The sequence below is a fragment of the Strix aluco genome, chromosome 1 (assembly GCF_031877795.1).
Source record: "Strix aluco isolate bStrAlu1 chromosome 1, bStrAlu1.hap1, whole genome shotgun sequence".
In the NCBI taxonomy this organism is placed as follows: domain Eukaryota; kingdom Metazoa; phylum Chordata; class Aves; order Strigiformes; family Strigidae; genus Strix; species Strix aluco.
Window position 1 is genome coordinate 151,392,114 of NC_133931.1, and position 20,834 is coordinate 151,412,947.

The following is a 20,834-nucleotide window of genomic DNA, read 5'->3' on the forward strand; positions in this document are numbered from 1 at the left end:
CAAGCTAGACAGCCGTGATGATGGCTGGCTGGAAGAAAATGTTCCTTTCCTCCAATACGAGAAATATCTCACCTCCTATTGACAAAACAACATGATCCTGTCAGTCCCATAAAACTCATTAGTAAGTCTAAATGACTAGGTAGTGTTAGTGGTCTAAATATCTTTGTCTCATAGCAACTTTCTACAAACCTTACCTCTTTCCTGCAGTGTCAGTCTGGTTATATGATCCAGCCATCCATCACACTCAAGCAACATTACTTGAATTCATTCGTGGAATTTGGGAAAAAAAGAATAAAGGACGTTTACACTGCACAAAGTTCAGGTTTGTGACTTACTGATGGCCTAAGACCAAAATAAGCACCTCTACTCTGTGAAATAATGACAGCTAAATCCCTTTGTTCTGATATTATAAGTAATCATCTGTTAAAATACAACTACCAAGTTGCATCTTAATCTACAACTCTTCCATATCAGTCTTGCTTACATAGTCTTGTGTATTTTATGATGACAAAGGTGAATCATGTGGAACTGGAGAGAAACTGCTCACATTTGAGAGAAAGGAGCTTTACAGTTCAGCAAAACTCCAGATTAAGTTTGGATCTGGAATTTGATCTCTTTTTTGCATCGACACTGGTTCCCAGTTTTTTAATAATGTTTTGTCATCAGAACAGGTGAAGGAAATGGATTTTAACATCCTCCTTTTCCTGTGTTTTGAAGTCCCTGTAAGTCAGTGCAACTCTATAAAAGCTCATACCAAATGAGGATCTGGAGGAGCAGATGCTCATATCCCAAACACAGCCACAAAATGCAGAAGATCAGAAGGTGCTAAGAAGAACATTAGTGGAAGAACATCTGTGTAAATTTCAAGGGAAATAGATTTGGAATAAGTTCATCAGCTTCTGTGCAGTTACTCTATATTTACATCAGTGTAATGGAGAAGCAGCTGGCCACTGTGTAAAGAAGTACTTTATCTCAGATTGACATCAAGGGTGCAGCTTTGAACCCCAACAGAAGACAATTGCCTAGAAGACTGAATGGCCTAAGAACAACCACAGCCCCACTCTTTACAAATCATAACACCAACTACTGTCTCCTGCTTTTTGTTGCCATTTAAGGAAGGCTCAGAGAATATGGGGCAGAAGAGATGTCTTCTGACAGCAGCAGCAAGAAAATCCTGCTCAGCTCTTTAGGGCCCCTGTTACCATTGCAGATTATTCTATTTGCAGGACACAGATGCTCCATTTTGCTCATACTCCTGACAAGCCTTGACCCAGCTCCTCACGACAGCTGAACACGCCTCTAACTCAGTTCTAAAATGGGCTGAAAGAAGATTGTGTGCCAGCACTGAAGTCATTAACAGAAAGTGTATATCTGATTGGGGCAGAATTCTTTTTGAGGTGGGGGTAATGTGTCTCTGTGACACAGGCATGGTGACATGACATGCCTTTGTTTTCCTAACATAAAGGACCAAAGAAGTCTATGTTAAGCATTAGCCAAATAGAGGCAGCTGATACTTATCTGTTTAGATACTAAGCAAGTGACTTGGAATTGGAATATTTTTGTTCTGGCTGCTAGTTTACTGCAGCTGAATGAATTATATATATCCTCACTTTATTGTTGAATCACAGCATGCAAGCAAGAGACAAACAAGTACACTGTAAACCAGAGGAAACGTTGAACTCTCTTTAAGGACAGACACAGCCTTGATCTGACTGGGGCTGAGAAAAGAAGATGTGGAAAAGGCATGGAAGTGGACGTGGACATGGACATCAAAACTGCAAAAGCTGCAGAATCATGACTTTAACACCAGAGGATGGAATAAGTATCCCACTAGGTGACGTTTCAGGGAGGCAGAAGGAGGGGAGACAGGATGGAAGGTTGAAGTCCTCCTATACCTGTCTTCTTCTCCCCCCAGTAATTCTACGCTGGAGTCTTCTCCTAACATGCTTATCAGTGTATCTTCAACTGATTCTGATCATCCTCCACTGCCAATGAAGAAGTAGCATCTCAAGTCTCAAGTCCAATCCTACAGTGTGTTTAAATACCAAGAAGATTTAACCCTACACTTAAAAGCTGGGAGAGGGGTTAAGCATCACAGTGTGAAGATTCTTCGTGTTGCAATTCAGGGATAGAGGGCCAAATTTTGTCCTTTGGATTACTAAGCTTTCAAATACAGTAATAGTACTTGAACCATGAACCTACTTTAGAGGACTGAAGGACTGTTAATGAAAACTTACATTTCTAAACAATGCCAAAGATCCAGCAGCATTTCTTAACACACTTACTTTTCAGATCTCACAATACAGGACACAACACAAAGCCATACTTTTACTTGCTTAATAATATTATGTTTATCAGAATCCCATAAATATTTCATAAAGTTTGATGGTAAGATAAAGGTATGTACTCTACACCTCATATTTTCCTTTGTACTTCCAAGGCAGTGAAGGAGGTTCATTTATTGTCTTTATCATTATCTCCTCCTTTTCCACCTTCAACTGTTGTTTTAACACAGGCTGCAGGCATATTAAAGAATCAGTTACCTTGACTTTGAAAACAGTTATAATTTTCACACCTCTCATGCCTGCAACAAGGGATTTCTGCAAGTATGAGTTAGCTGCCAAGAAAGCTCCATCTCCTGCTCTCCAGAGTTTCAGTCTCAGGAATGCCAGTACGTGGCACAGCACAGCACACTGCTTTGTTCTCCTTCTATGACCTTCAGCAGGAATAGAGTTAACCAATGTGGTGCACTTCAGAATAACTTCAGCCCTTTATGTGTCCCTTCCCACAGAATTAGCAGCACCAAGATCAGATCAAAGGAAGCAAGTATCAGCTTTTACACTAGTATTTTGTCCTTTCCAAAGTAAGAGTAGTTTCACCTTCCTTGAAAAGAAATCTCACATAAAGTGTGAAGCAATGGGTACTTGAAAAGTATAAAGGTAAACCTTTCTGTTCCTGTTGTATATCTGCTGTCCCTGCCAGATGTATCCACAGTCTCTGAAGAACCTGAATGGAGCCTTGTGATTCTGAGAACTTGCCTATTTTTTTCCAGTGATACCAGCTGGTCTAATTAAAAACCTCGCCTTGCAAACCAGTGTGTTTTAGGAGTGGCATCTGATGTCATGTCCTCTAGAAACAGCAAAACACAGTCTCTTCAAATAGATTTTTGAAGTATGACAGCCAGTAGAGTCAGGAGAATGTACAGACTGTGAATAACTTTAATCAGTTGGCCCACATCTCCCCAAGTCCCTCATTTAAAAAAAAAGAAAAAAAAAGAATTTTCTTTCTCAATAAATGTGGGCAGCTCTCCATAATTTTCTCTTTCTGCACGAGTGTGTTAGACTTGTCAGGTAAAAGAAGAAATGACAGATGAACCATCTTGCACCAAGAAAGTCTGACCTCTGAATGTTTCACAGAGGAATCTCTTTAGCTCTGAGAGTGTGAAGGATATGGCATTGTTACTTCAGGAAAGACAACTGTTCCCTCTAGACAAGCTTATATCTAATAATTACAAAGGAAAGTTTTGTTATTTGTGCCTTAAACTAGCTTGAGATTATATAATCTTTTTGAGTAGTAACATGATGCTTTTTCAGTAATTTCTCTTAAATTCTTACATATAGAGAACTTTTGATCATTATGAAATCACCCTTAATTTTTACATATTAACAGGGCTTTCATTAACACATGAATATGACTGAACATAGACCAATAAGCTTGTAAAATCAATCTTGTCTCTTGCAACACTGCCTCTGAGCTAGATTTTTGCTTTATTTAAAATATGCTGGGGAAATTACAGAGACAACTATTGATTTATTCATGCTGTAACAATGACAGTGGTTTCAGCAAGAGAAATTTGAAAATAAAAAATTTACCTAACTGTATGAAATTCTGGGCAATAGTTCTAGAAAACAGTGGCACATGCTTTGCCTCTAGAGACATAGTCAATCTACTGTAGAGATGAAAAGTTCATTCATGTATCCTTTTTTTTCAGTGAGTTTAGGCTTATCTCTGCTCCTGTACAACAAAAGCTTCTGCTGTTTATTCCTCCTACAGACCACAGCCAAATCCAGGGAAAAATCCAGATATCCTTTGAAAAAGAACAATTGTCAGCACCACTCCGAACGTTCTAGTATGAAGTGTTCAGAGAAGGCTGTGTGAGCACTAGGAGTGAGGATGGTTTACTAGCTTTTTTGCATACAGCAAGAGACGGCAGATCTGCAGCATTTTCAGTTTTGGGAAGGCTGACTGACCCATACTAAATTCTAGCTTAAAGAATAGAGGGCAACTTGTAGTTCTTCACATTCACTTGCCTTGCGAGTGCCAGCAGCAGGAATTAGGGGGCTCAGAGATTCCACTTCATTTTATACATGGGACACAGAAATTGAGTAAAAGTGCAAAATACGCTTTTCATTTCATGAACCCCCTGAAAAGCACTAACCCAATGAGGGGAAAAAGGGACGAGGAGGCAAGCTTACAGCCTACTTTCAGACTTCACTGAGTACAACTGACTCCTCCCCTCTCAGCCACATATCTACTCTATCACCACATCCAGACATGGCCCTTGGCATGCAAAAGAGCTGAAAGCTACCCTCAGGATGAGAGCAAGGCAGCTGCTGTGTGGAATTTGGAGTCTGTGTTTCATGTTCTGCCTTTTCTGCATCTTTCTTCACCAAACGACAGCTAAGAGAAAACTGAAGTTTGTGTCCATAGTAAGTAGATAGTTCATAGGCAAATGGAATTTCTTCAAAACCTCTCACTTACTGCTCTTCTTGTACTCCAAAGTAGGGGGGAGGGGGCACTTTTTGAAGATTTAAGCATTTTCTGCATATTCAAAATTCACTATTGCATTGTACAAAAAAATCCTCCAATTTAAATAAGATTTTATAATTCTGTCTCTTTTGCACAGTCCTAGATGAACTTAACTTTCTGGACTGGCAAAGAATTTTTTTTATAGCACTAAGAGAGGAATCACACAGGATTCTTTTTTAAATCATAAAAGAGGATTTCATAGCTATATATCAACTGTGCAAAAACCCTCTTTACCATGGAAGAGTTTCCACTTTTCCAGTGGTTTCAAGAGATTAACATGCAAAACAAATTTCATTGTGTGAAACCCAAACAAGTGTACAATGGCATTAAATAAGCAACACAGAACCAGTGCTGTGAAACTAATGCTATTTGCAGTGATTATGACATGCCGTTTGTTTGCAGGAAGCCTGAATCTTGTTCTGAACATCACACATGCCTGTAAATCACTTATATACTTTTTGTGCTCCAGTTTTTGATTTTATTTCTGCCTACTTGGATTAAGAAATAAAAAAAATCTGGTGGTAAAATTTTAGAATTCTATGACACATATTTACAGAAATTGTGCTGGACAAGGAGAGAATTCATTGCAGGAATGAAAAATCTTGATGTATCTTTATATATATATCTTTTATCTGAATTGAAATTCCAGAACAGGTTCAGTTATTTCAGAGTAGCAGTTTAGTCTGTATTTAGAGATTAGATGACACTTTTATAACCTCTTGTGATGGAAGAAGTCAACACATGGCTCTTTAAGGCTAATTTCTGCCAAGAAAGTGTGCTTCACAGCAGTCAGCCACAGAAACTGTATCTAGAGCAGTAGTTTGGGTTTTTCCCTTCTGAATTCCTAGTTAGTCCTACCAAAATATTAACATTCTAATAGTTCTGGAAAATTGCTGACATGCTTCTGTTTGCTGTTTATTTAATGTTGTGGTCTATACCACCTAAAATATATAAAACCTCTTTAAAATATATTAAGATATTTTATAGTTTTTATAACTTGCAAAAATTTGTTTAAACTAATTATTTTTCAAATGCCAGGAAAAAAAGAAGAGTTACATTTGTCTAAATAAATCAAAGAGGTACTGTAGCTATCTAGACCCAAGAAAACCACCATGAATATATTTAGCATCTGTCAGATACCGTACTTATTGTCATTGAATATTCCTTACGACTGCACTAATTATATCTATCACAAAAATCCCAATAATATGAAGGGAATTCCATCTATTTTATCAGGTATTTCGCCATGGTGATCATACCCCACAGGAGTTTTTTCCAACTGACCAGCACAAAGACGTTGCAAGGCAGCATGGATATGGACAACTTACCAAGGTGCGTTTGCTTGCCTGGGCCAATATACTGAGATACTGGAATATGGTCTGTTGATATCTGGTTTTGGGAACTTTGTTTTCACTTGAAGAAAGCCCATATTAAGTCACCATATACAGATCTCTAAAAGGACAGCCAAAGAACTTACCAGGAAGCTACAGCTACCAGCAGTCACTGTTTTTAAATGACACTGAATCAGCCCATTCTGGTCCAATAGCAGTGTATGTTGAGCTGTTTGAGTGCAGACTAGGGTCTTCTGGGAGGAGCCAGACACTGGTGACTGCCACAGTTCACCCGAGACCAAACATGAAGCTTTAACAATCAGTAGCATAAGGTGGTGAAGTGCTCACAGACCACCCTCAATCTCTGCTGAGTAGGAGTACTTCCTAACTCATGAACTACTAAGATCACTACCAGCAGAAACTTCTCTCATGCTGTGCCTGGGAAAGTTGATTTAAAGCTCAGCAATTTCAGTGCAGACATTGGTAGAATACAGCAGAGCTGAGCTTGCACTCTAGTATCAGCTGATGGTAGTAACTAGCAGCAGCTAAGGCAACTTGCAGAATCCAACTGCAGAAACCATGTCTCTGCATTAACTGTAATTTGTATTAGCTGCCTCCTCTTGTGAATGGAGCCAAGGGTGAACTGTACTATCAGGCTGTAAGGGAATATGTGGGCACTAAGTGGTTTTAACCCTACTTCTGCTCTGCTCCCACCATAGTACCCACTGTGTCTGTGATTCATTCCTTTTTCCCCTCCCCAAGATATGTGGTTAGGATGGAAAAATCCGCTAGCTACTTTCCCAGGATTCTGGGAACCAGGCAGCCTCACTGAAGTAGTTTAGATGTGCCAAAAGTTGGGATGTCCAGGATAAAAGGCTATGGTGCATGTGTAGGCAGACTGTGGGGTGTGTGTCTCTCTTAGGCTGCTGTAGAATAAGTTCACTCATGCACCTTATGTTCAGTGGGTCCAGCACAATGCACATGCTTCTCTCTCCTAGGGGAGTTAGTCACTTGCCAGGTCTCCACCAAAATCAGAATAGAACAAACTGCCTGAGGGGTTCCTCTTCCTCACCATCCTTAGGAGGCCAAACTGCTCCAATGCAAGGTCAGGCCTGTTTCCTCTCAAGTCACTTCCCTTGAAGAAACAGGAGTAATAGACCAGCTTCCTATGCCTGAACTCAGCTGTGACTCAGTCACTCCACATACACACTGTGCAAGTTCAGCACTACATGCCAGCTTGCTCCAGGGCATGGAAGGCTTCAAGACCCAGGTGTCAGGATTTAACAACGCATATATTAGGCAAATCAGGGCAGAAGCCTAGGTCAAGCATATACCCTAGGAAACTGGATGCACAATTCCAGCAACAGAAAGAGGTGATCACATACGCACACTGTGGGCCATGACTGGAACTCTGGGTAAAGTCCTGAATAACTTGGTCTGACCTCAGAGCTGACTCTGCTCTGAACAAGAGGTTGGACTAGAGACTTCCTTGAGGTCCTTTTCAACCTAAATTATCCTATGATCCTATGACTTAGAAAAGGACTTTAGGAAGCAATGAGTAATCACTGTATTTAAGATCCCAGTGCAGAGTAATGATTATGTGAGAAAAGTTGAATATATTTCAATTTAGGCCAGGAAACACCAGGTACGAGTAAAAAGATAACAATGTTGAGACCATTACAGGGACATTGCATGTGATTCTCATGTTATGTGTTTACAAAATTATGTTGGTAAGTCAGAAAATATTCAGCAAAGAGCTACTAAAATGCTGAGACTGGAACACCCATTTTGCTGTAGGAGTAGAGAATTGTAATCTATTAGTTTAACACAGAGATTAAGTAAGTGACTTGATTCCATCTTATTGCTTATAATCTTACTGGGAATAAGATATGTGGTGGTAAAGAACGTGTCATTCAACAGCATAACAAGATCCAGTGGCTGAAAGCTGGGGACATAGTCAGGCAAGAATCAAGAATCAAATGTTTCAGACTGTTGATAACAATCAATCATTACAGCAAAATACCTGAAGTCTTGTATTCAAGATTTTCTGTCTTCCTGAAAAATAAGATCTTGCTCAAGCTAAAATTTGTAGCCTCCATGCAGAATAACTGGTGATACTCTATGGGATTCATATCCTGGATACGTCTTCATGGACAGGTGGTTGCTCTGTCTACACTCCCAGTTACTCAGCTGTGAGCCAGCAACAGAGCAGAAACTAGACAGACAGTGTTGGGACACCTTTATATCCGCTTTAAGTCACGCTGCCCCTCAGCCGGTCTTACTAGCTTGGATAAACATATGCATACCTTTCTGTAGAACAAAATGCAAAACTGCATCTGTCAGGAAGACATATCTAATATTAACCAATACTGCAAACACAGCACCTTTACTGGTTTTTCTCCTGTTTTCTTTCCTCCTTCACTTTAGAAAGGAAAAAGACCTTTATCAAAACAATATGAAATATTATCTCATTTTTTATTTGTAGGAATGAATACATAGCACACTTCTTGAGCCTCTTACAATGTTCTGTTACTTCTACAGCTTGGCATACAGCAACAGTATGAGCTTGGCCAGTATATGCGGAGGAGATACTCTTATTTCCTGAGTGTTGTATACAAGCAGTGTGAGGCAAGTACTGGATCTGGGAGGGAGGATGTTTTTCATGGATGTTAATGGGACTACCTGAATGCATGAGAGTCTGAACCTGGCATGATTGGAGATAACTTAATACCCACTGAAGTCAATGTTATTTCAAAGTATCCCTGAAACTGTGGGTCAACTTTTATTCAGGCTGATGGTTAACTGAAAATGATGTGAAAGGTTTTTAGGCTGTATATCAGGTTCAGATTCCTCACTGTTTTATGGCAGGGTATCTTTGTCAGGTATCTCCAATTCCACACTTCCATATGGGGTGCAGATGATACAGCTTAGGTTTCATTTAGGGTCCAGCTGTTCAGTGCATACATGATGTCCCAATGCCTAGATGGTCAAATGGAGTCAGTCTTATGCTTTTCACTAGGACTCCTAAAGGAACTGCTACTATATGGCACCAAAATTTTATTCCAAGGCCCTATTCCATCTTCACTCTTTCTCCCTCCTCCTTCTTTCTTATGGTCCTTCTTCATCCCACTCTAATGTCATCTCCTCCAGCACAGTACCAATCCCCTTCTTTCCTACCAAGAGAAAAAAAAAACTATCAGGAAAAATGACCTTACAATTTTTATTTTTTTTTCTTGCTTCAGATTTACGTTCAAAGCACTGACTGTGACCACACACTTATGAGTGCTCAAGCAAGTCTTGCTGGGCTGTACCCGCCAACACAGGGCCAGATTTGGAACCCCAGAATTCTTTGGCAGCCAATTCCAGTTCACACAGTGCCACTGTCACATGATAATGTGAGTAGAAACTAAGGGCATTTGCTTTCCCTGAATCATGTGTAAAATACCTAGGATATGAGATGAAGGGGTCAGGATAAAGGGCATGGTAAAGGCAATTTTCATTGCCTTTACCATATATATTTCAATATATTAAGTTACAAACATTGTGCAGAAAGGCCTAATAAGCTGAATAAAAATATTGTCAGGAGTTTCCACAGGAATGGACTTACATAACAGAAACCTGGAGTTAACAAACAAGAAAAACAAAAGTCCTACCAAGTACAGAGAAAAAGAATTAAACTATAATGTGAGTAAAACACTATAGAAGTAGATTGATCCTAAACTTATAATAAAAATTACTTTCTTTGTGTGAGAAGAGGCAGCATACCTATTCTCAGTAGTGCTTCAACAGCTTTTTAGTCCACAGCCAATGGAAAAGACAAAACAATTATTCTGGGATTTTCATTAGAGTGAGAATTGATTCACAGGACTGTTTTCATACACTTTGAAGGTCAGTGCATGAACTTTGAGGGTTGGTGGAAAAAGTAAAAGGGAAAAGGAAGGAGGACTCAGAACTTTAAGAGCATGAGTCCATAGCGCAAAGTATTTATTCATCTCTGTTCCCCAGGTCCTCACCTTGGAGCTGTAAGGAATTGTGTGGATAGCAGCTCTGTAGCCTGAATATACTTGCCCTAGAGGGGAAAGCTGGGCAGCTGAGTGGAGCTGGAGTTTCCCATTTGTCAAAAAGCTATGGTAAAACGCTAGGAAGGATCAGGAGTGTACAGTATGAGTCCCAGTTTGGGGGAGGAGGTTTGCACATGTGATGCAAGATAAATTGTGTGGGCTTACAAGTCTAGTTAACACAGTCTAGGAATAGAGGAATAAGGTTAAATAGAGTCATGGAGCAATGGTTGCCACCTTGGGGTGATAAGAGCATGAAGATGGAGGATATGGAGACACATGTCTTCCAGTTCATGCACGCAGCCTGGTGTAGAGTCAAGAGCTGCTTCTGACACTGTCACAGATGGTGGTACCACAGTAAACAGTCAAGAATACCTGGCTAGTATCAACACCACTGTCAAACTCAGCAAGCAAGTAGTGCACATCATTCACATTTAGGGAAGCAAGTAAGTTTATTCAAACAAATCATGAAACATATGCATTTTTCATACTTTTTCAACTATTTGTGTTTTAACTCTATTCATGTTTACTACATATACAGGGTAAGCTTGAGACCACATGTATCCTACTACCCAAAACAAGCATCCATCATTAATTGGTAAAGTCATGCCTGTTCATGAACCTATGGTTATAATTCAGAAATACTTTCCTACCTTCTGAAATAGACAGATTGTGTTTCTAAAAAGACAGAGGAACTGCTGTGAAGCTTTCCAAGCTAATTACCCCTTCAGTACCCTCAAGTTCTTTTTAAAGTTCTTTTACCTGTGGGACTATATAGCTAGAGTTTTATTACTGGAAAGAGTACAGAAAGCACATCAGAGAAAACCACTAAGAATATCTCAGTGTCAAATTTTATTTAAACTTTTGTTTAAAATTTAACAGAAAAAACTTCAAACAAGAATAAACTCAATTTAGCTTAGATAAATTAATAACAAATTCTGAAGTTATCCCACTCCCATGTAACCTTTAACCTTCATATGTCTTGAATTAATGAAAGACAAAACTGAGTTAGAGAAACTTCATAAGTTTCTATGACTTAGCTGAACTAAATGGAGCTGTGGTAAGCCCACTTAATACAGCTGAGTATGCACAAAGACTCCTGTTGCAGTCCAGCTGCTGCTTGGTAATTTGCTGCAAAAAGGTGACGGTGTGTTTAAAGAAAGACTGAGCACAATGAGTGAAATCATCCCCCGGGGAAGCCAAGCACAAAGCAGTTTGGGAGGGCTTGTGTTAGTCTTCTGTCAAGGGGTAAATTTCAGCTTGTGTAAATGAATCCTTTAACTTTGAACTATGGAACCTATTACGCCTCTGAACGTTTAAAGATTATTTTGTAAGTAGTCATCAGTATGACTTACAGTCCTGAAGATGAATATCCTTGAAAACTACATTCTCAAATTATTTTTCAGCTTGTCCTAACTAGTGCAGCCAATCAGAACAACAATCCTGCAAGGATATGTTGAATTGCAGAACAAGAAACACCTTGCCTAATTAATGTTTTGCAATTTTCTTTTCAGTTGCTATACTTACCTTTCTCACACTGCCCAAAATACAATGAGCTTCTGAAAGAAACCTTTGCAACAAGGGATTTCCAAAAGCAGCTCAAGCAGTACAGGGTAAAGTATTTTCAGTTCTGGAAATCTAATTAAAATGTACTACTTCTGTCAACATTATCTAACAGGTAGGTTTAAAAAGAGGCAGTCAATATGCTTCTTCTACATCTCTAATCTTCACAGTGGGTGTAGACAACATACCCAAAAAGCAATTGCAACATTATAGAGCCAGCTGGACTGGGCTATTCCCATCAGTTGAAAACTGCAAGTCACAGAAAAGATAAGTTATTGACTACCTTGCAAAAAACCACCGCACCTACCTTCTAGGAGAGCAAACAAAACAAAAACTCAGATCAAATCAGTGCCAATACCTCTGAAATCACTCCAATACCTCTTTCTGTTTACTCCCATGTAAAGCAACTTCTCTGATGCATCTGTTGATATAACTCTCTGCTAGTTCAGATTCCTCTTCCACCACAAAATACTTCACAACTCAATTTCCCAGATTTTCCACAATAGCCTCAGTGCTTCCCTCAGGTACCTGTTCATGTCTCACACTCAAAGTCTTCACTCAGGTGCTCACTTACGTTTCATTCTTGCCTCTGTAAGGTATCCTTTCCTTTCTTTCTCCACCATCAAAATCTTTGCCATGAGTACGCAATCACTTGTCTATTGTATTGCAACCTTCTTCTTCACAGGTTTATTCAAAATGACACTATCAAACTCACCTGTTCTTCTATAATCTTTAGCAGCTGACCTCAGCCATCTGCTTCTGGCTCTGCATCTGAGTTCTACATGCAAGTGAATCATAATTTCCAGTTTTACCAAATTTACATCATATATCCTTTCTGCTCAGTACCCACATCAGAATAATTCTGTTTATCACACTTCCTTTAAGCACTTTTTGGATTTCTGCCAGACTTCCTTATGTATATGTTCCCTCTACCTCCTTCTGAACATTCCCATCAAGTGTAAACCACCACCATATTTCAAATCTGAACTCCAATCACCAACCTTGTCTAGAGGAATAGGCCAGATTCTCTTACCGCTAGTCAATGGCTCATTGCTTAAGTGCAAAGACTATCTTCGTTCTAAAAATTACTATGTGCTACTATGGCAGTGTGCAGGAATGATGTAAAAAGGCCCTGTGTACAACATACAATTTTGCTCTTTTGTATTCCAGCCATTTCTGAAGTTTTTAGCCACTCATACAGGATACCCATTGAAGAAATTGAACACTGAAAGAATTCAGAAGCTCTCTGACACTTTACAGTATGAGGTAAATAATATAAAGAAAATTTCCAGAGTCCAATAGAAATACTTACACTTCTTCAAAACTGTTTTTAGCTCTTATTTCTATTGTTTGTAAGACATCAAAAGAACGTAGGTCTGTGCTTCCAAACCTTTTTGAACCTCAGACTGTTTTCAGCTTCTTCCCCAGAAACCCTCACCTAACATAAAACTTGAAAGTGAAAATCCTGTAAAGACACTATGACTGTGTGAGGCTGCTGTGGGTTGTCCACCACTATAAGAAACACAAACCAATGGCCTACCAAATCCAAGATCCTGTCAGTGACTGCATATGGAGAATTAGGCAAAGGCATACCTTTGGATAAAATTGTATTGTTACTCCTCCAAACCCCATCACAGAGATGGACATGAGTAAAATATGTTATTGGCAAAGAAACGTAAGCATCCTTCCACAAAGATTTTATGCAAATTGTATAAGCAAGAGAAATCATTATTTGTATATGGATAGTACTGGTCAAGAGTATTTTCAGGAATTAACCAGCCATTGGAATGACACAAAAGGCTATTTGGGCAAGTTTGGGAGCCTGTTCTAAGCAAATGAACCAGGCATATCACAAAGAAGCATGGATTTTATACCAAAAGGGATGCTGTGGTGCCCAACTGTCATGGGAATCTGGGTCCCACAGTCTGGTACCTCTGGCTGGGATTTGGAAAAATCCCGAGTGCCCTTAATTTACCAACAAGCCTCACTTCATGTCACTTCAAAGTCTACATTTATCTCAGCTGAAGTGAAAATTGCAGTCTTATATTAAGAATTTATTGTTGCAGGCAGTATTTGCTACAAATGCTTCAACGAAAAATTATTTTTGAACTCAAATATTAATGATAAATTGGTCATTAGTACTGGGATATCCCTTAAAAAATTGAGGCAGTTTTAAGGTGTATTCACAAGTAACATGTAATACTTGTATGTGATGTTAATGAGTTTACCTTCTGTCTTGCAGTTTCTGCAAAGGTTCAATTTTGGTCAAAGCAGCCTTGAATGAAATGCTAGCCAGGGCCTTAAGATAAATGAAATGCTAACATGTTGGGACACCTCACTGTAATTTCAGTGCGGTCATCCTTCTATATTTTACAAATGCAGGACAGCTCAGGACCACAGCTTTTTACTTCAGTTGTTACATCATACTGAGAAACCTGTGTCACCAGAGAAATGTGCAAAATTGACAGCACCCATCAGGGATCTAGCTAAATGCTGGAAGAAAAAATCTCTTGTTTTTTCCTTCTAGTGTTAGATTTGATGAGCTTTGGTTTTTCATACCACTCAGTGAAGACTCTGAGGGTATCAATTAAGACATCTGCCATAAAAGCCACTCATGCTTTCAAGCATAAAAAGACAGCTTTCTCACATAATTTTTTTAAACACAATTCAGGACACTACAGTAGCATGCATCTCTCTGTATCTGTTATTATTGTCTAAGTGTCATCTGACTTTCATGTAACTTGGAGACTGAGGTGCTTGCTTGCTTACAGCACTTCTCTTAAATAGCACTCAACTAGTCAATTCTTTCCTCAAGATACAAATCACATTTGTTAAAGGGGAAAGTGATACACTGTGACCTGAGCTGGTTTAACCTTACATGTTCTATTGTTTTATTGGTTTAAACAAGTCCTTTAATAGCTGACATTTTCCTTAGAACGTATTGTTACAAGAACACTCCCTCTGGTGAGCTCAGTGCAATGGCTCACATTCACAGAGGTTACACCGAACTGAAGTAAAGATACCAACCTTGTTTAAACAGGAATTCAGGGTAGTGCAAACCAGGAATGTTGAGTGTATCTTCCTTTCTCACAGTTGTGACCATTAATGTATCTTGGGTTGTGTCCCTAAGGAAAGACTAATCCATTCCACTTTAGCTTGAGGACTGCATCAGTATCCAATAGACCTGATATGGTATGGATTCCATCTTTATATCTAACCCCTATACATACACCTCACACTCTGGTACATCTGAACTACAGCTGTACATATTCCTACTTGATCTCTGGATCTCACTTACATCTCAGAGCCACCAGCCTTTAAAATTCTGACATCTATATAGATTTGTTTCAGTAAAGATCTCAAGATATATCCTAGTAGATGGCTGAAAGAGTCATAAAGTGAATCTGTTCACCTGACAACTGCATTAGCAATTGGCATAAATAATGCCAGTTGCTTTTTGCATAATTTTTAGTATTATATTTCCTTTTCTTGTTGAACACTGCCCTTCAAATTTGTTTTATGCAGTGTGATGCTATAAATAGGAATTCTACAGCTGTCTAAATGCAAAATAGTCATTATTTTATTATAAAGAGAAAATGCTACTTGAGTGAAACATTCAAATTTGTTCTGACAAGCATTTTGTGCCAGAACAAACAACAGCAGTACGAATCAGTAAGAAAATCACCATGTTTTCTTTCTTCACTGTAGGATATTAACAATTACACTCTACCTGTTTGGGCTACTCACGGTGTCAGGACCAAGCTGATAAAGCTCTCAGAATTGTTATTGCAGGCGGAATTTGGGTTCCACAAACAAATACAAAAATCACGTTTGCAGGGAGGTAAGCCAAATCCTTACCCCATTTAAAACCAAGAGTAGAATGGGAAAGAATATATAATATATATAAAAAACATTGTTACTGATTCCATAGTAGAACTATGAAAGATGCCATGATGTGGATATTAGTGATCAGCACTGAGAGATTTTGATTAATGAGAAAAGAAATGGTGAGGATATGAATCACGAATATCCTAATCCAACGTTATAAAGGAGGTATAATTTTGATTACACTGTATAAGAAATCCAAAGTAATATACAGATTCTCGCTGAACTGAATCAAGTCTGAATTTAATGTAAGCCACCATGTTTAACTTACCTAACAAAATATTATTTGTAATAATCTATAGGATGGTAACTTTGTTGCCTGTCTTCATATTCCATTACCAAGAGTACTAAAATGAGATTGTTAAACTGCTTCTAAACTTTATTCTGCTCAGCAAATAGGAGCTGAAATTTAAAATTAGCTTATACCTTTTTAATCATTCATTCTTCTCCATTCATCCACTGTCAGCTTTTGGGCCTTGTTTTTATTATATATGGACACTGTATAGTCAGGGTCTGTGAGCAACAAGGACAAATCACATATAAGCATGGGTTAATTTGTTTGCTGTTTTGGAGCTCCAACTTACAAAACTCAGGAGAAAGTTCAAACCTCTGCTCTTGCTTTATTAACAATTGCTATTAAAAAATGTGCCAGTAGCTGAAGACAACACATGTGTCTAATTCTGCTAACATGTACAGTTCTCGTTTTAGGATTTTAATTTGTCGAGATTCCAACCTTATGCTAGCATACTAGAACAGCCATTGATTTAATTCATATAGTTTGTCCTACAACTTTTCAGCAGTTAACATTAATGAAATACAACCACATAATTTAAGAGAGCCTGGAGTCCAAACAATACGCTCTTTATTTTTCTCTGGAAATCAGGAAGTCAATGGAGTCACACACAAAAGAGGGTAGTACTCATGACCGTGCTCTTCTTGCACTGTTCTGCTGGCACAAATGCACTGTTTGAAGCTCTTGCGACTATCACGGATCCCAAAAACATTTTACACAGAAGTAAGATAGGCTCACTGTTCATATAAAAGATAGTACCATAATTAGCCAGGGCACTTGGCACAAATTTCCTATAAAGTCAGTTGAATAAATCTGGTGCATTTAAAGACAGATTATGTTAAAACAGCAACAAGTGATACAGATGTTAACACAAGCATTCCTTTCATTGTCATTGCTTCCCCATTCTCTTTCAGGTATTCTTTTAAAAACTATTCTAAAACATATCTCAGATGCTAGAAAGCCTTCACACCAGCAAAAAATGGTTATGTATTCTGCGGTGAGTCCTTTCTGTTTCTTTTACACTCCCTTTCTGAAGTTATTAAATGCAGTGAAAGCCATGAAACTTTACTTCATTCATGAAATAAAGCTACAAGCATTTTCTATTCAGTTAACCTTAAATATCAATGGATTATTTTCATTCTTTAATGAACAGATACTACTTTGAAACCTGCAGCATTCCATTTTCCACCTGATGTCATGGCTTGTTTCATTGTAATATTCTTTTGATTGAGCAGAGAACTGACAAAACCATGCCTCATGTTTTACTGAACCTCTATCACACAGATAATTTAAAACAAACCTCCTGCTTCCTGCATTTTTTTCAGATGCAAAGGGAAAAAAAAAATAAAAGGAAAATGAGGTTAAAGATAGTTATTTTAGAAGGTCTTATGAAGGCAGTTACTCAATTGTGACTTCATATTTTTGTTTAGAATGTGAAAACACTGTCATTGGAGAATGAAATTTTTGGATTGTTCTTGGTAAAAAGCTCCTATTTCTAAACTGTAGTTAGATTATGACCTAGCAAGTTTAAATCAGCCAAAGATCTTACTGATTTCATCTTAAATACTGTTTACTTAACATGCAAGACCACAAGTTCTTTTTAAAAGTTTTAACAGCTCCTATTGACTTTGATAACAACTGTGACTAAGACCTCTTACATATTTACATATATGTATACATTATACATAGAGCATTTCTGTTTATGCAACCATCAAAGGACAGTATTTGCTCAGTGTTGGAGAGGGCAGAGTGCAAGTATTAATGAGGCCACACAAGCAATATTAAGTAGACAGATAATGTGCTGGACATACTGTTAAATAATAGGTACATGCAATCATTTTCAATAAGCCTTTAATTAAAGGTTTCTTCTATTTACAGCATGCAGCCACCATTGTTGCCTTACAGATGGCACTCAATGTCTTCAATGGGAAATTGCCTCCTTACAGTGCCTGTCATTTTTTTGAACTTTACCAGGAAAAAAATGGGCAAGTATCTGCAAGTTGTACTGTTAACATATACTTTTTCTAAAAAAGCAGTTTACTGATACACCAGACTAATTAAACTGGATACACAAGGTTCACTACATGGGAAAAGATTACAGATTGATTTTAATTATTATAATTGGACTCAATTTAGCAGCTGTCAGTAGCAGAATCACAGCACTGCAGCCTGAAAACCCTCTATATATTGATTCATTACAGTTATGAGAGGTTTTGCTCTATTCTTTTTATCTCCTTGACTCTCTACCGAGAAGACAAACTACATGAAAATTGGTGTGACCATCTATTGTTTAAAAAGATCTCTTCGGAGTACTGATGATACATCAATAGCCACACAAATAAGCTGGCTAAAAGTTTGTCCCAGAGTACAATCACTACAACATGGAAAGGCAGTGTGGTTCTGCGTACCTAACTTTATTTTAAACCTTCTGTATTTTGAAACAGGCAATACACCATAGAAATGTACTATCGGAATAATTCTTTGAGAGATCCTCACCCCCTCATTCTCCCTGGCTGCAAATTTCGCTGTCCGCTGGAGAGATTTACTCAGTTGGTCTCCCCGGTACTAGTACACTATTGGACAAGAGAATGTAGGATGTAGGACATAGAAAAGGTAAGTTAAGTGCTCTGGGCACATGTACCCAAAAGTCAGGATTACATCTGCCAAGAGCTCATTTGAAATAACAATCATTTTCATAGGTGTCTGGTTTGAAATGAAAAATACGCAGATCCAGTAAGACAGAATTGTACCCATGGCCATGATTTCTACTGCATTGATACATTTATCTATTCCAGCCCAACTTCTGGTGAAATGGAATCAAGGCTGATTAGAATTTAGGGTACTATTTTTCTTTTTTTTTTTTTTTTAATTTAATACAGTCAAAAAGACCATCAGTTACTGAGGAAGCAGATACAAATGCACTGAATTATAACAATTCATCTTATCTTCTCTAACTGTAGAGTACTTGTCCAAGCTGATTAACAACATTACACATTCCTTTGATTTCAGGAGACATTCAGAGCTCAAAACAGATGAATATTGACCAGTATACCAGACTGGCACTTACCAGAATGTCAAGCATATACAGACACACATTGGCACACTAACACATTCCCTAGTAGGTTGTCTGTATCTCCATATTAGGATGTCTAACTTTCCATTTTGACCACTGATGATACTTACATTTGCAGAAGGAGGGAACAGGAAGGCAGAGAAGTACATTGTCTCTCTTGTATCTAGCTCTATATTCCTTAAGGGAGATAAAAAGCAAACAGGCCCCAGTATTCAAAAGTGTTTCCACTTTTCTGATGATCAAATGTTGTAGCTAATGTTAAAAAATCCCATATGGCTTTCTGAATCACTGATCTCAAGAAGAATTTGAAATGTCAGAGTTTAGAAGAATGCAAGCAAACCAACTCACCTGGTTGCAAATAATTTCCTGTTAAATGTCTTGAATCCATGAACAGATTGGAGATAGTTTAACCAAAATTAATTAATAATTAGCAACTAATGATTCACTGAATACATTTCCTCACTATATTTATCGCTCAATTAATTGCAAAAGGTAATTTTTTAGGAAGAGGGGGTGGGTGGTTCTGATTATTTTTTTTGGCCAAGCAACTAATACAGTCATAGAAGATAGTGATAAATACTTCATGTATATACTGTGGTGCTTAGCAGTCTAAGTTTTGTGGAAATTAGTTCCCCTCCTTCACAAGACAAACTGTGTAATTGACCAAGTAAATAAACAAAAAATTTATCTGTCATATAATCAAAATTTGGCATTAATAAAGACACAAATATTTAGCCTTTAAGTTCAACGCAAAGACTGCACATTGTTTCAATTCTCAAAATTTGCTTAAATTGATGTTAGGTGGTGTTGAGGCATTTTACACCAAATCCCACATCACTGCTCACAACTGCCTCCATTAGTAATCCTGAGTGCTGAAAACACATATGGACCACAAAAGAGATTACAACTAAAACTGACACTCCAGTCAAAATATTTACCATATTGTTATATCAAAACTTGACACTTTCCCCTATTTTATTCTGGTTCAGGATGGTTCTATCTCAGTAACTGTTGTGGCCAAATCCCAATTTGGGGGCTCATAACTCTTCCTGCAGGCAGAAGTTTTACATTTTCTGCTGTCCATGAGTGGCACTTGGGAAAATGCCAAGGCACGCTGCCCTACAGCCTGCACAGTGCAGCATGTCGAGAGAGGGACTGCACTGTGCTAAACCACTGCGCATTACCAATTACTTGTTGAATGCATATAGACTGGAACAGCTGATCTTTAACACCAGGAAGGTAAACCAACCTTGAAGAGTGATGCAAAGAGTTTACACCTAACATACACAGCTGCAACATCACTGATTTCAACTGGTTTCAGCTTTGTCAACTGGAGAGATTTCCTCAGTTGGTGTCCCCGGTACTAGTACACTATTGGACAAGAGAATGTAGGATGTAGGACATAGAAAAGGTAAGTTAAGTGCTCTGGGCACATGTACCCAAAAGTCAGGATTACATCTGCCAAAACGCAAAGAGTTGCAATCTGCCAAATGCAAAAATGATGCAAAGAGTTTACACCTAACATACACAGCTGCAACATCACTGATTTCAACTGGTTTCAGCTTTGTCAAAAAAATCATCTCTAATATTGTCCTTTGCTAATGCATATGTTAATGATTTGATTATACATGCATCAGAGCATTTGATGAATAGAAGCCCATAAATGTGATTTTTTTGAATGAAATACAGGAATGTGGCTGAGCTCAAAAATTTACCTTACTAAGCTATTATACGTGGAGACACCATTTCCCAAACACAGAGCTGTTTCCAGAAAATGCTTAATTGAAGTTTAATGCACATGACTTATGTCCCCAGTACAGGGA

General features: G+C 38.2%; 1 protein-coding gene across 1 annotated transcript; it reads left to right on the forward strand.

The window, feature by feature from the left end:
* The first annotated feature begins 4,595 nt into the window (after nt 1–4,595).
* LOC141919831 (prostatic acid phosphatase-like) lies at nt 4,596–18,539 on the forward strand. Its single transcript, XM_074816234.1, has 10 exons — nt 4,596–4,709; nt 6,046–6,141; nt 8,682–8,768; nt 9,383–9,535; nt 11,713–11,811; nt 12,932–13,027; nt 15,470–15,602; nt 16,853–16,935; nt 17,817–17,923; nt 18,383–18,539. The coding sequence occupies exons 1-10, from the start codon at nt 4,596–4,598 to the stop codon at nt 18,537–18,539; spliced, it is 1,125 nt and encodes a 374-aa protein (XP_074672335.1).
* Nucleotides 18,540–20,834: the final 2,295 nt, after the last annotated feature.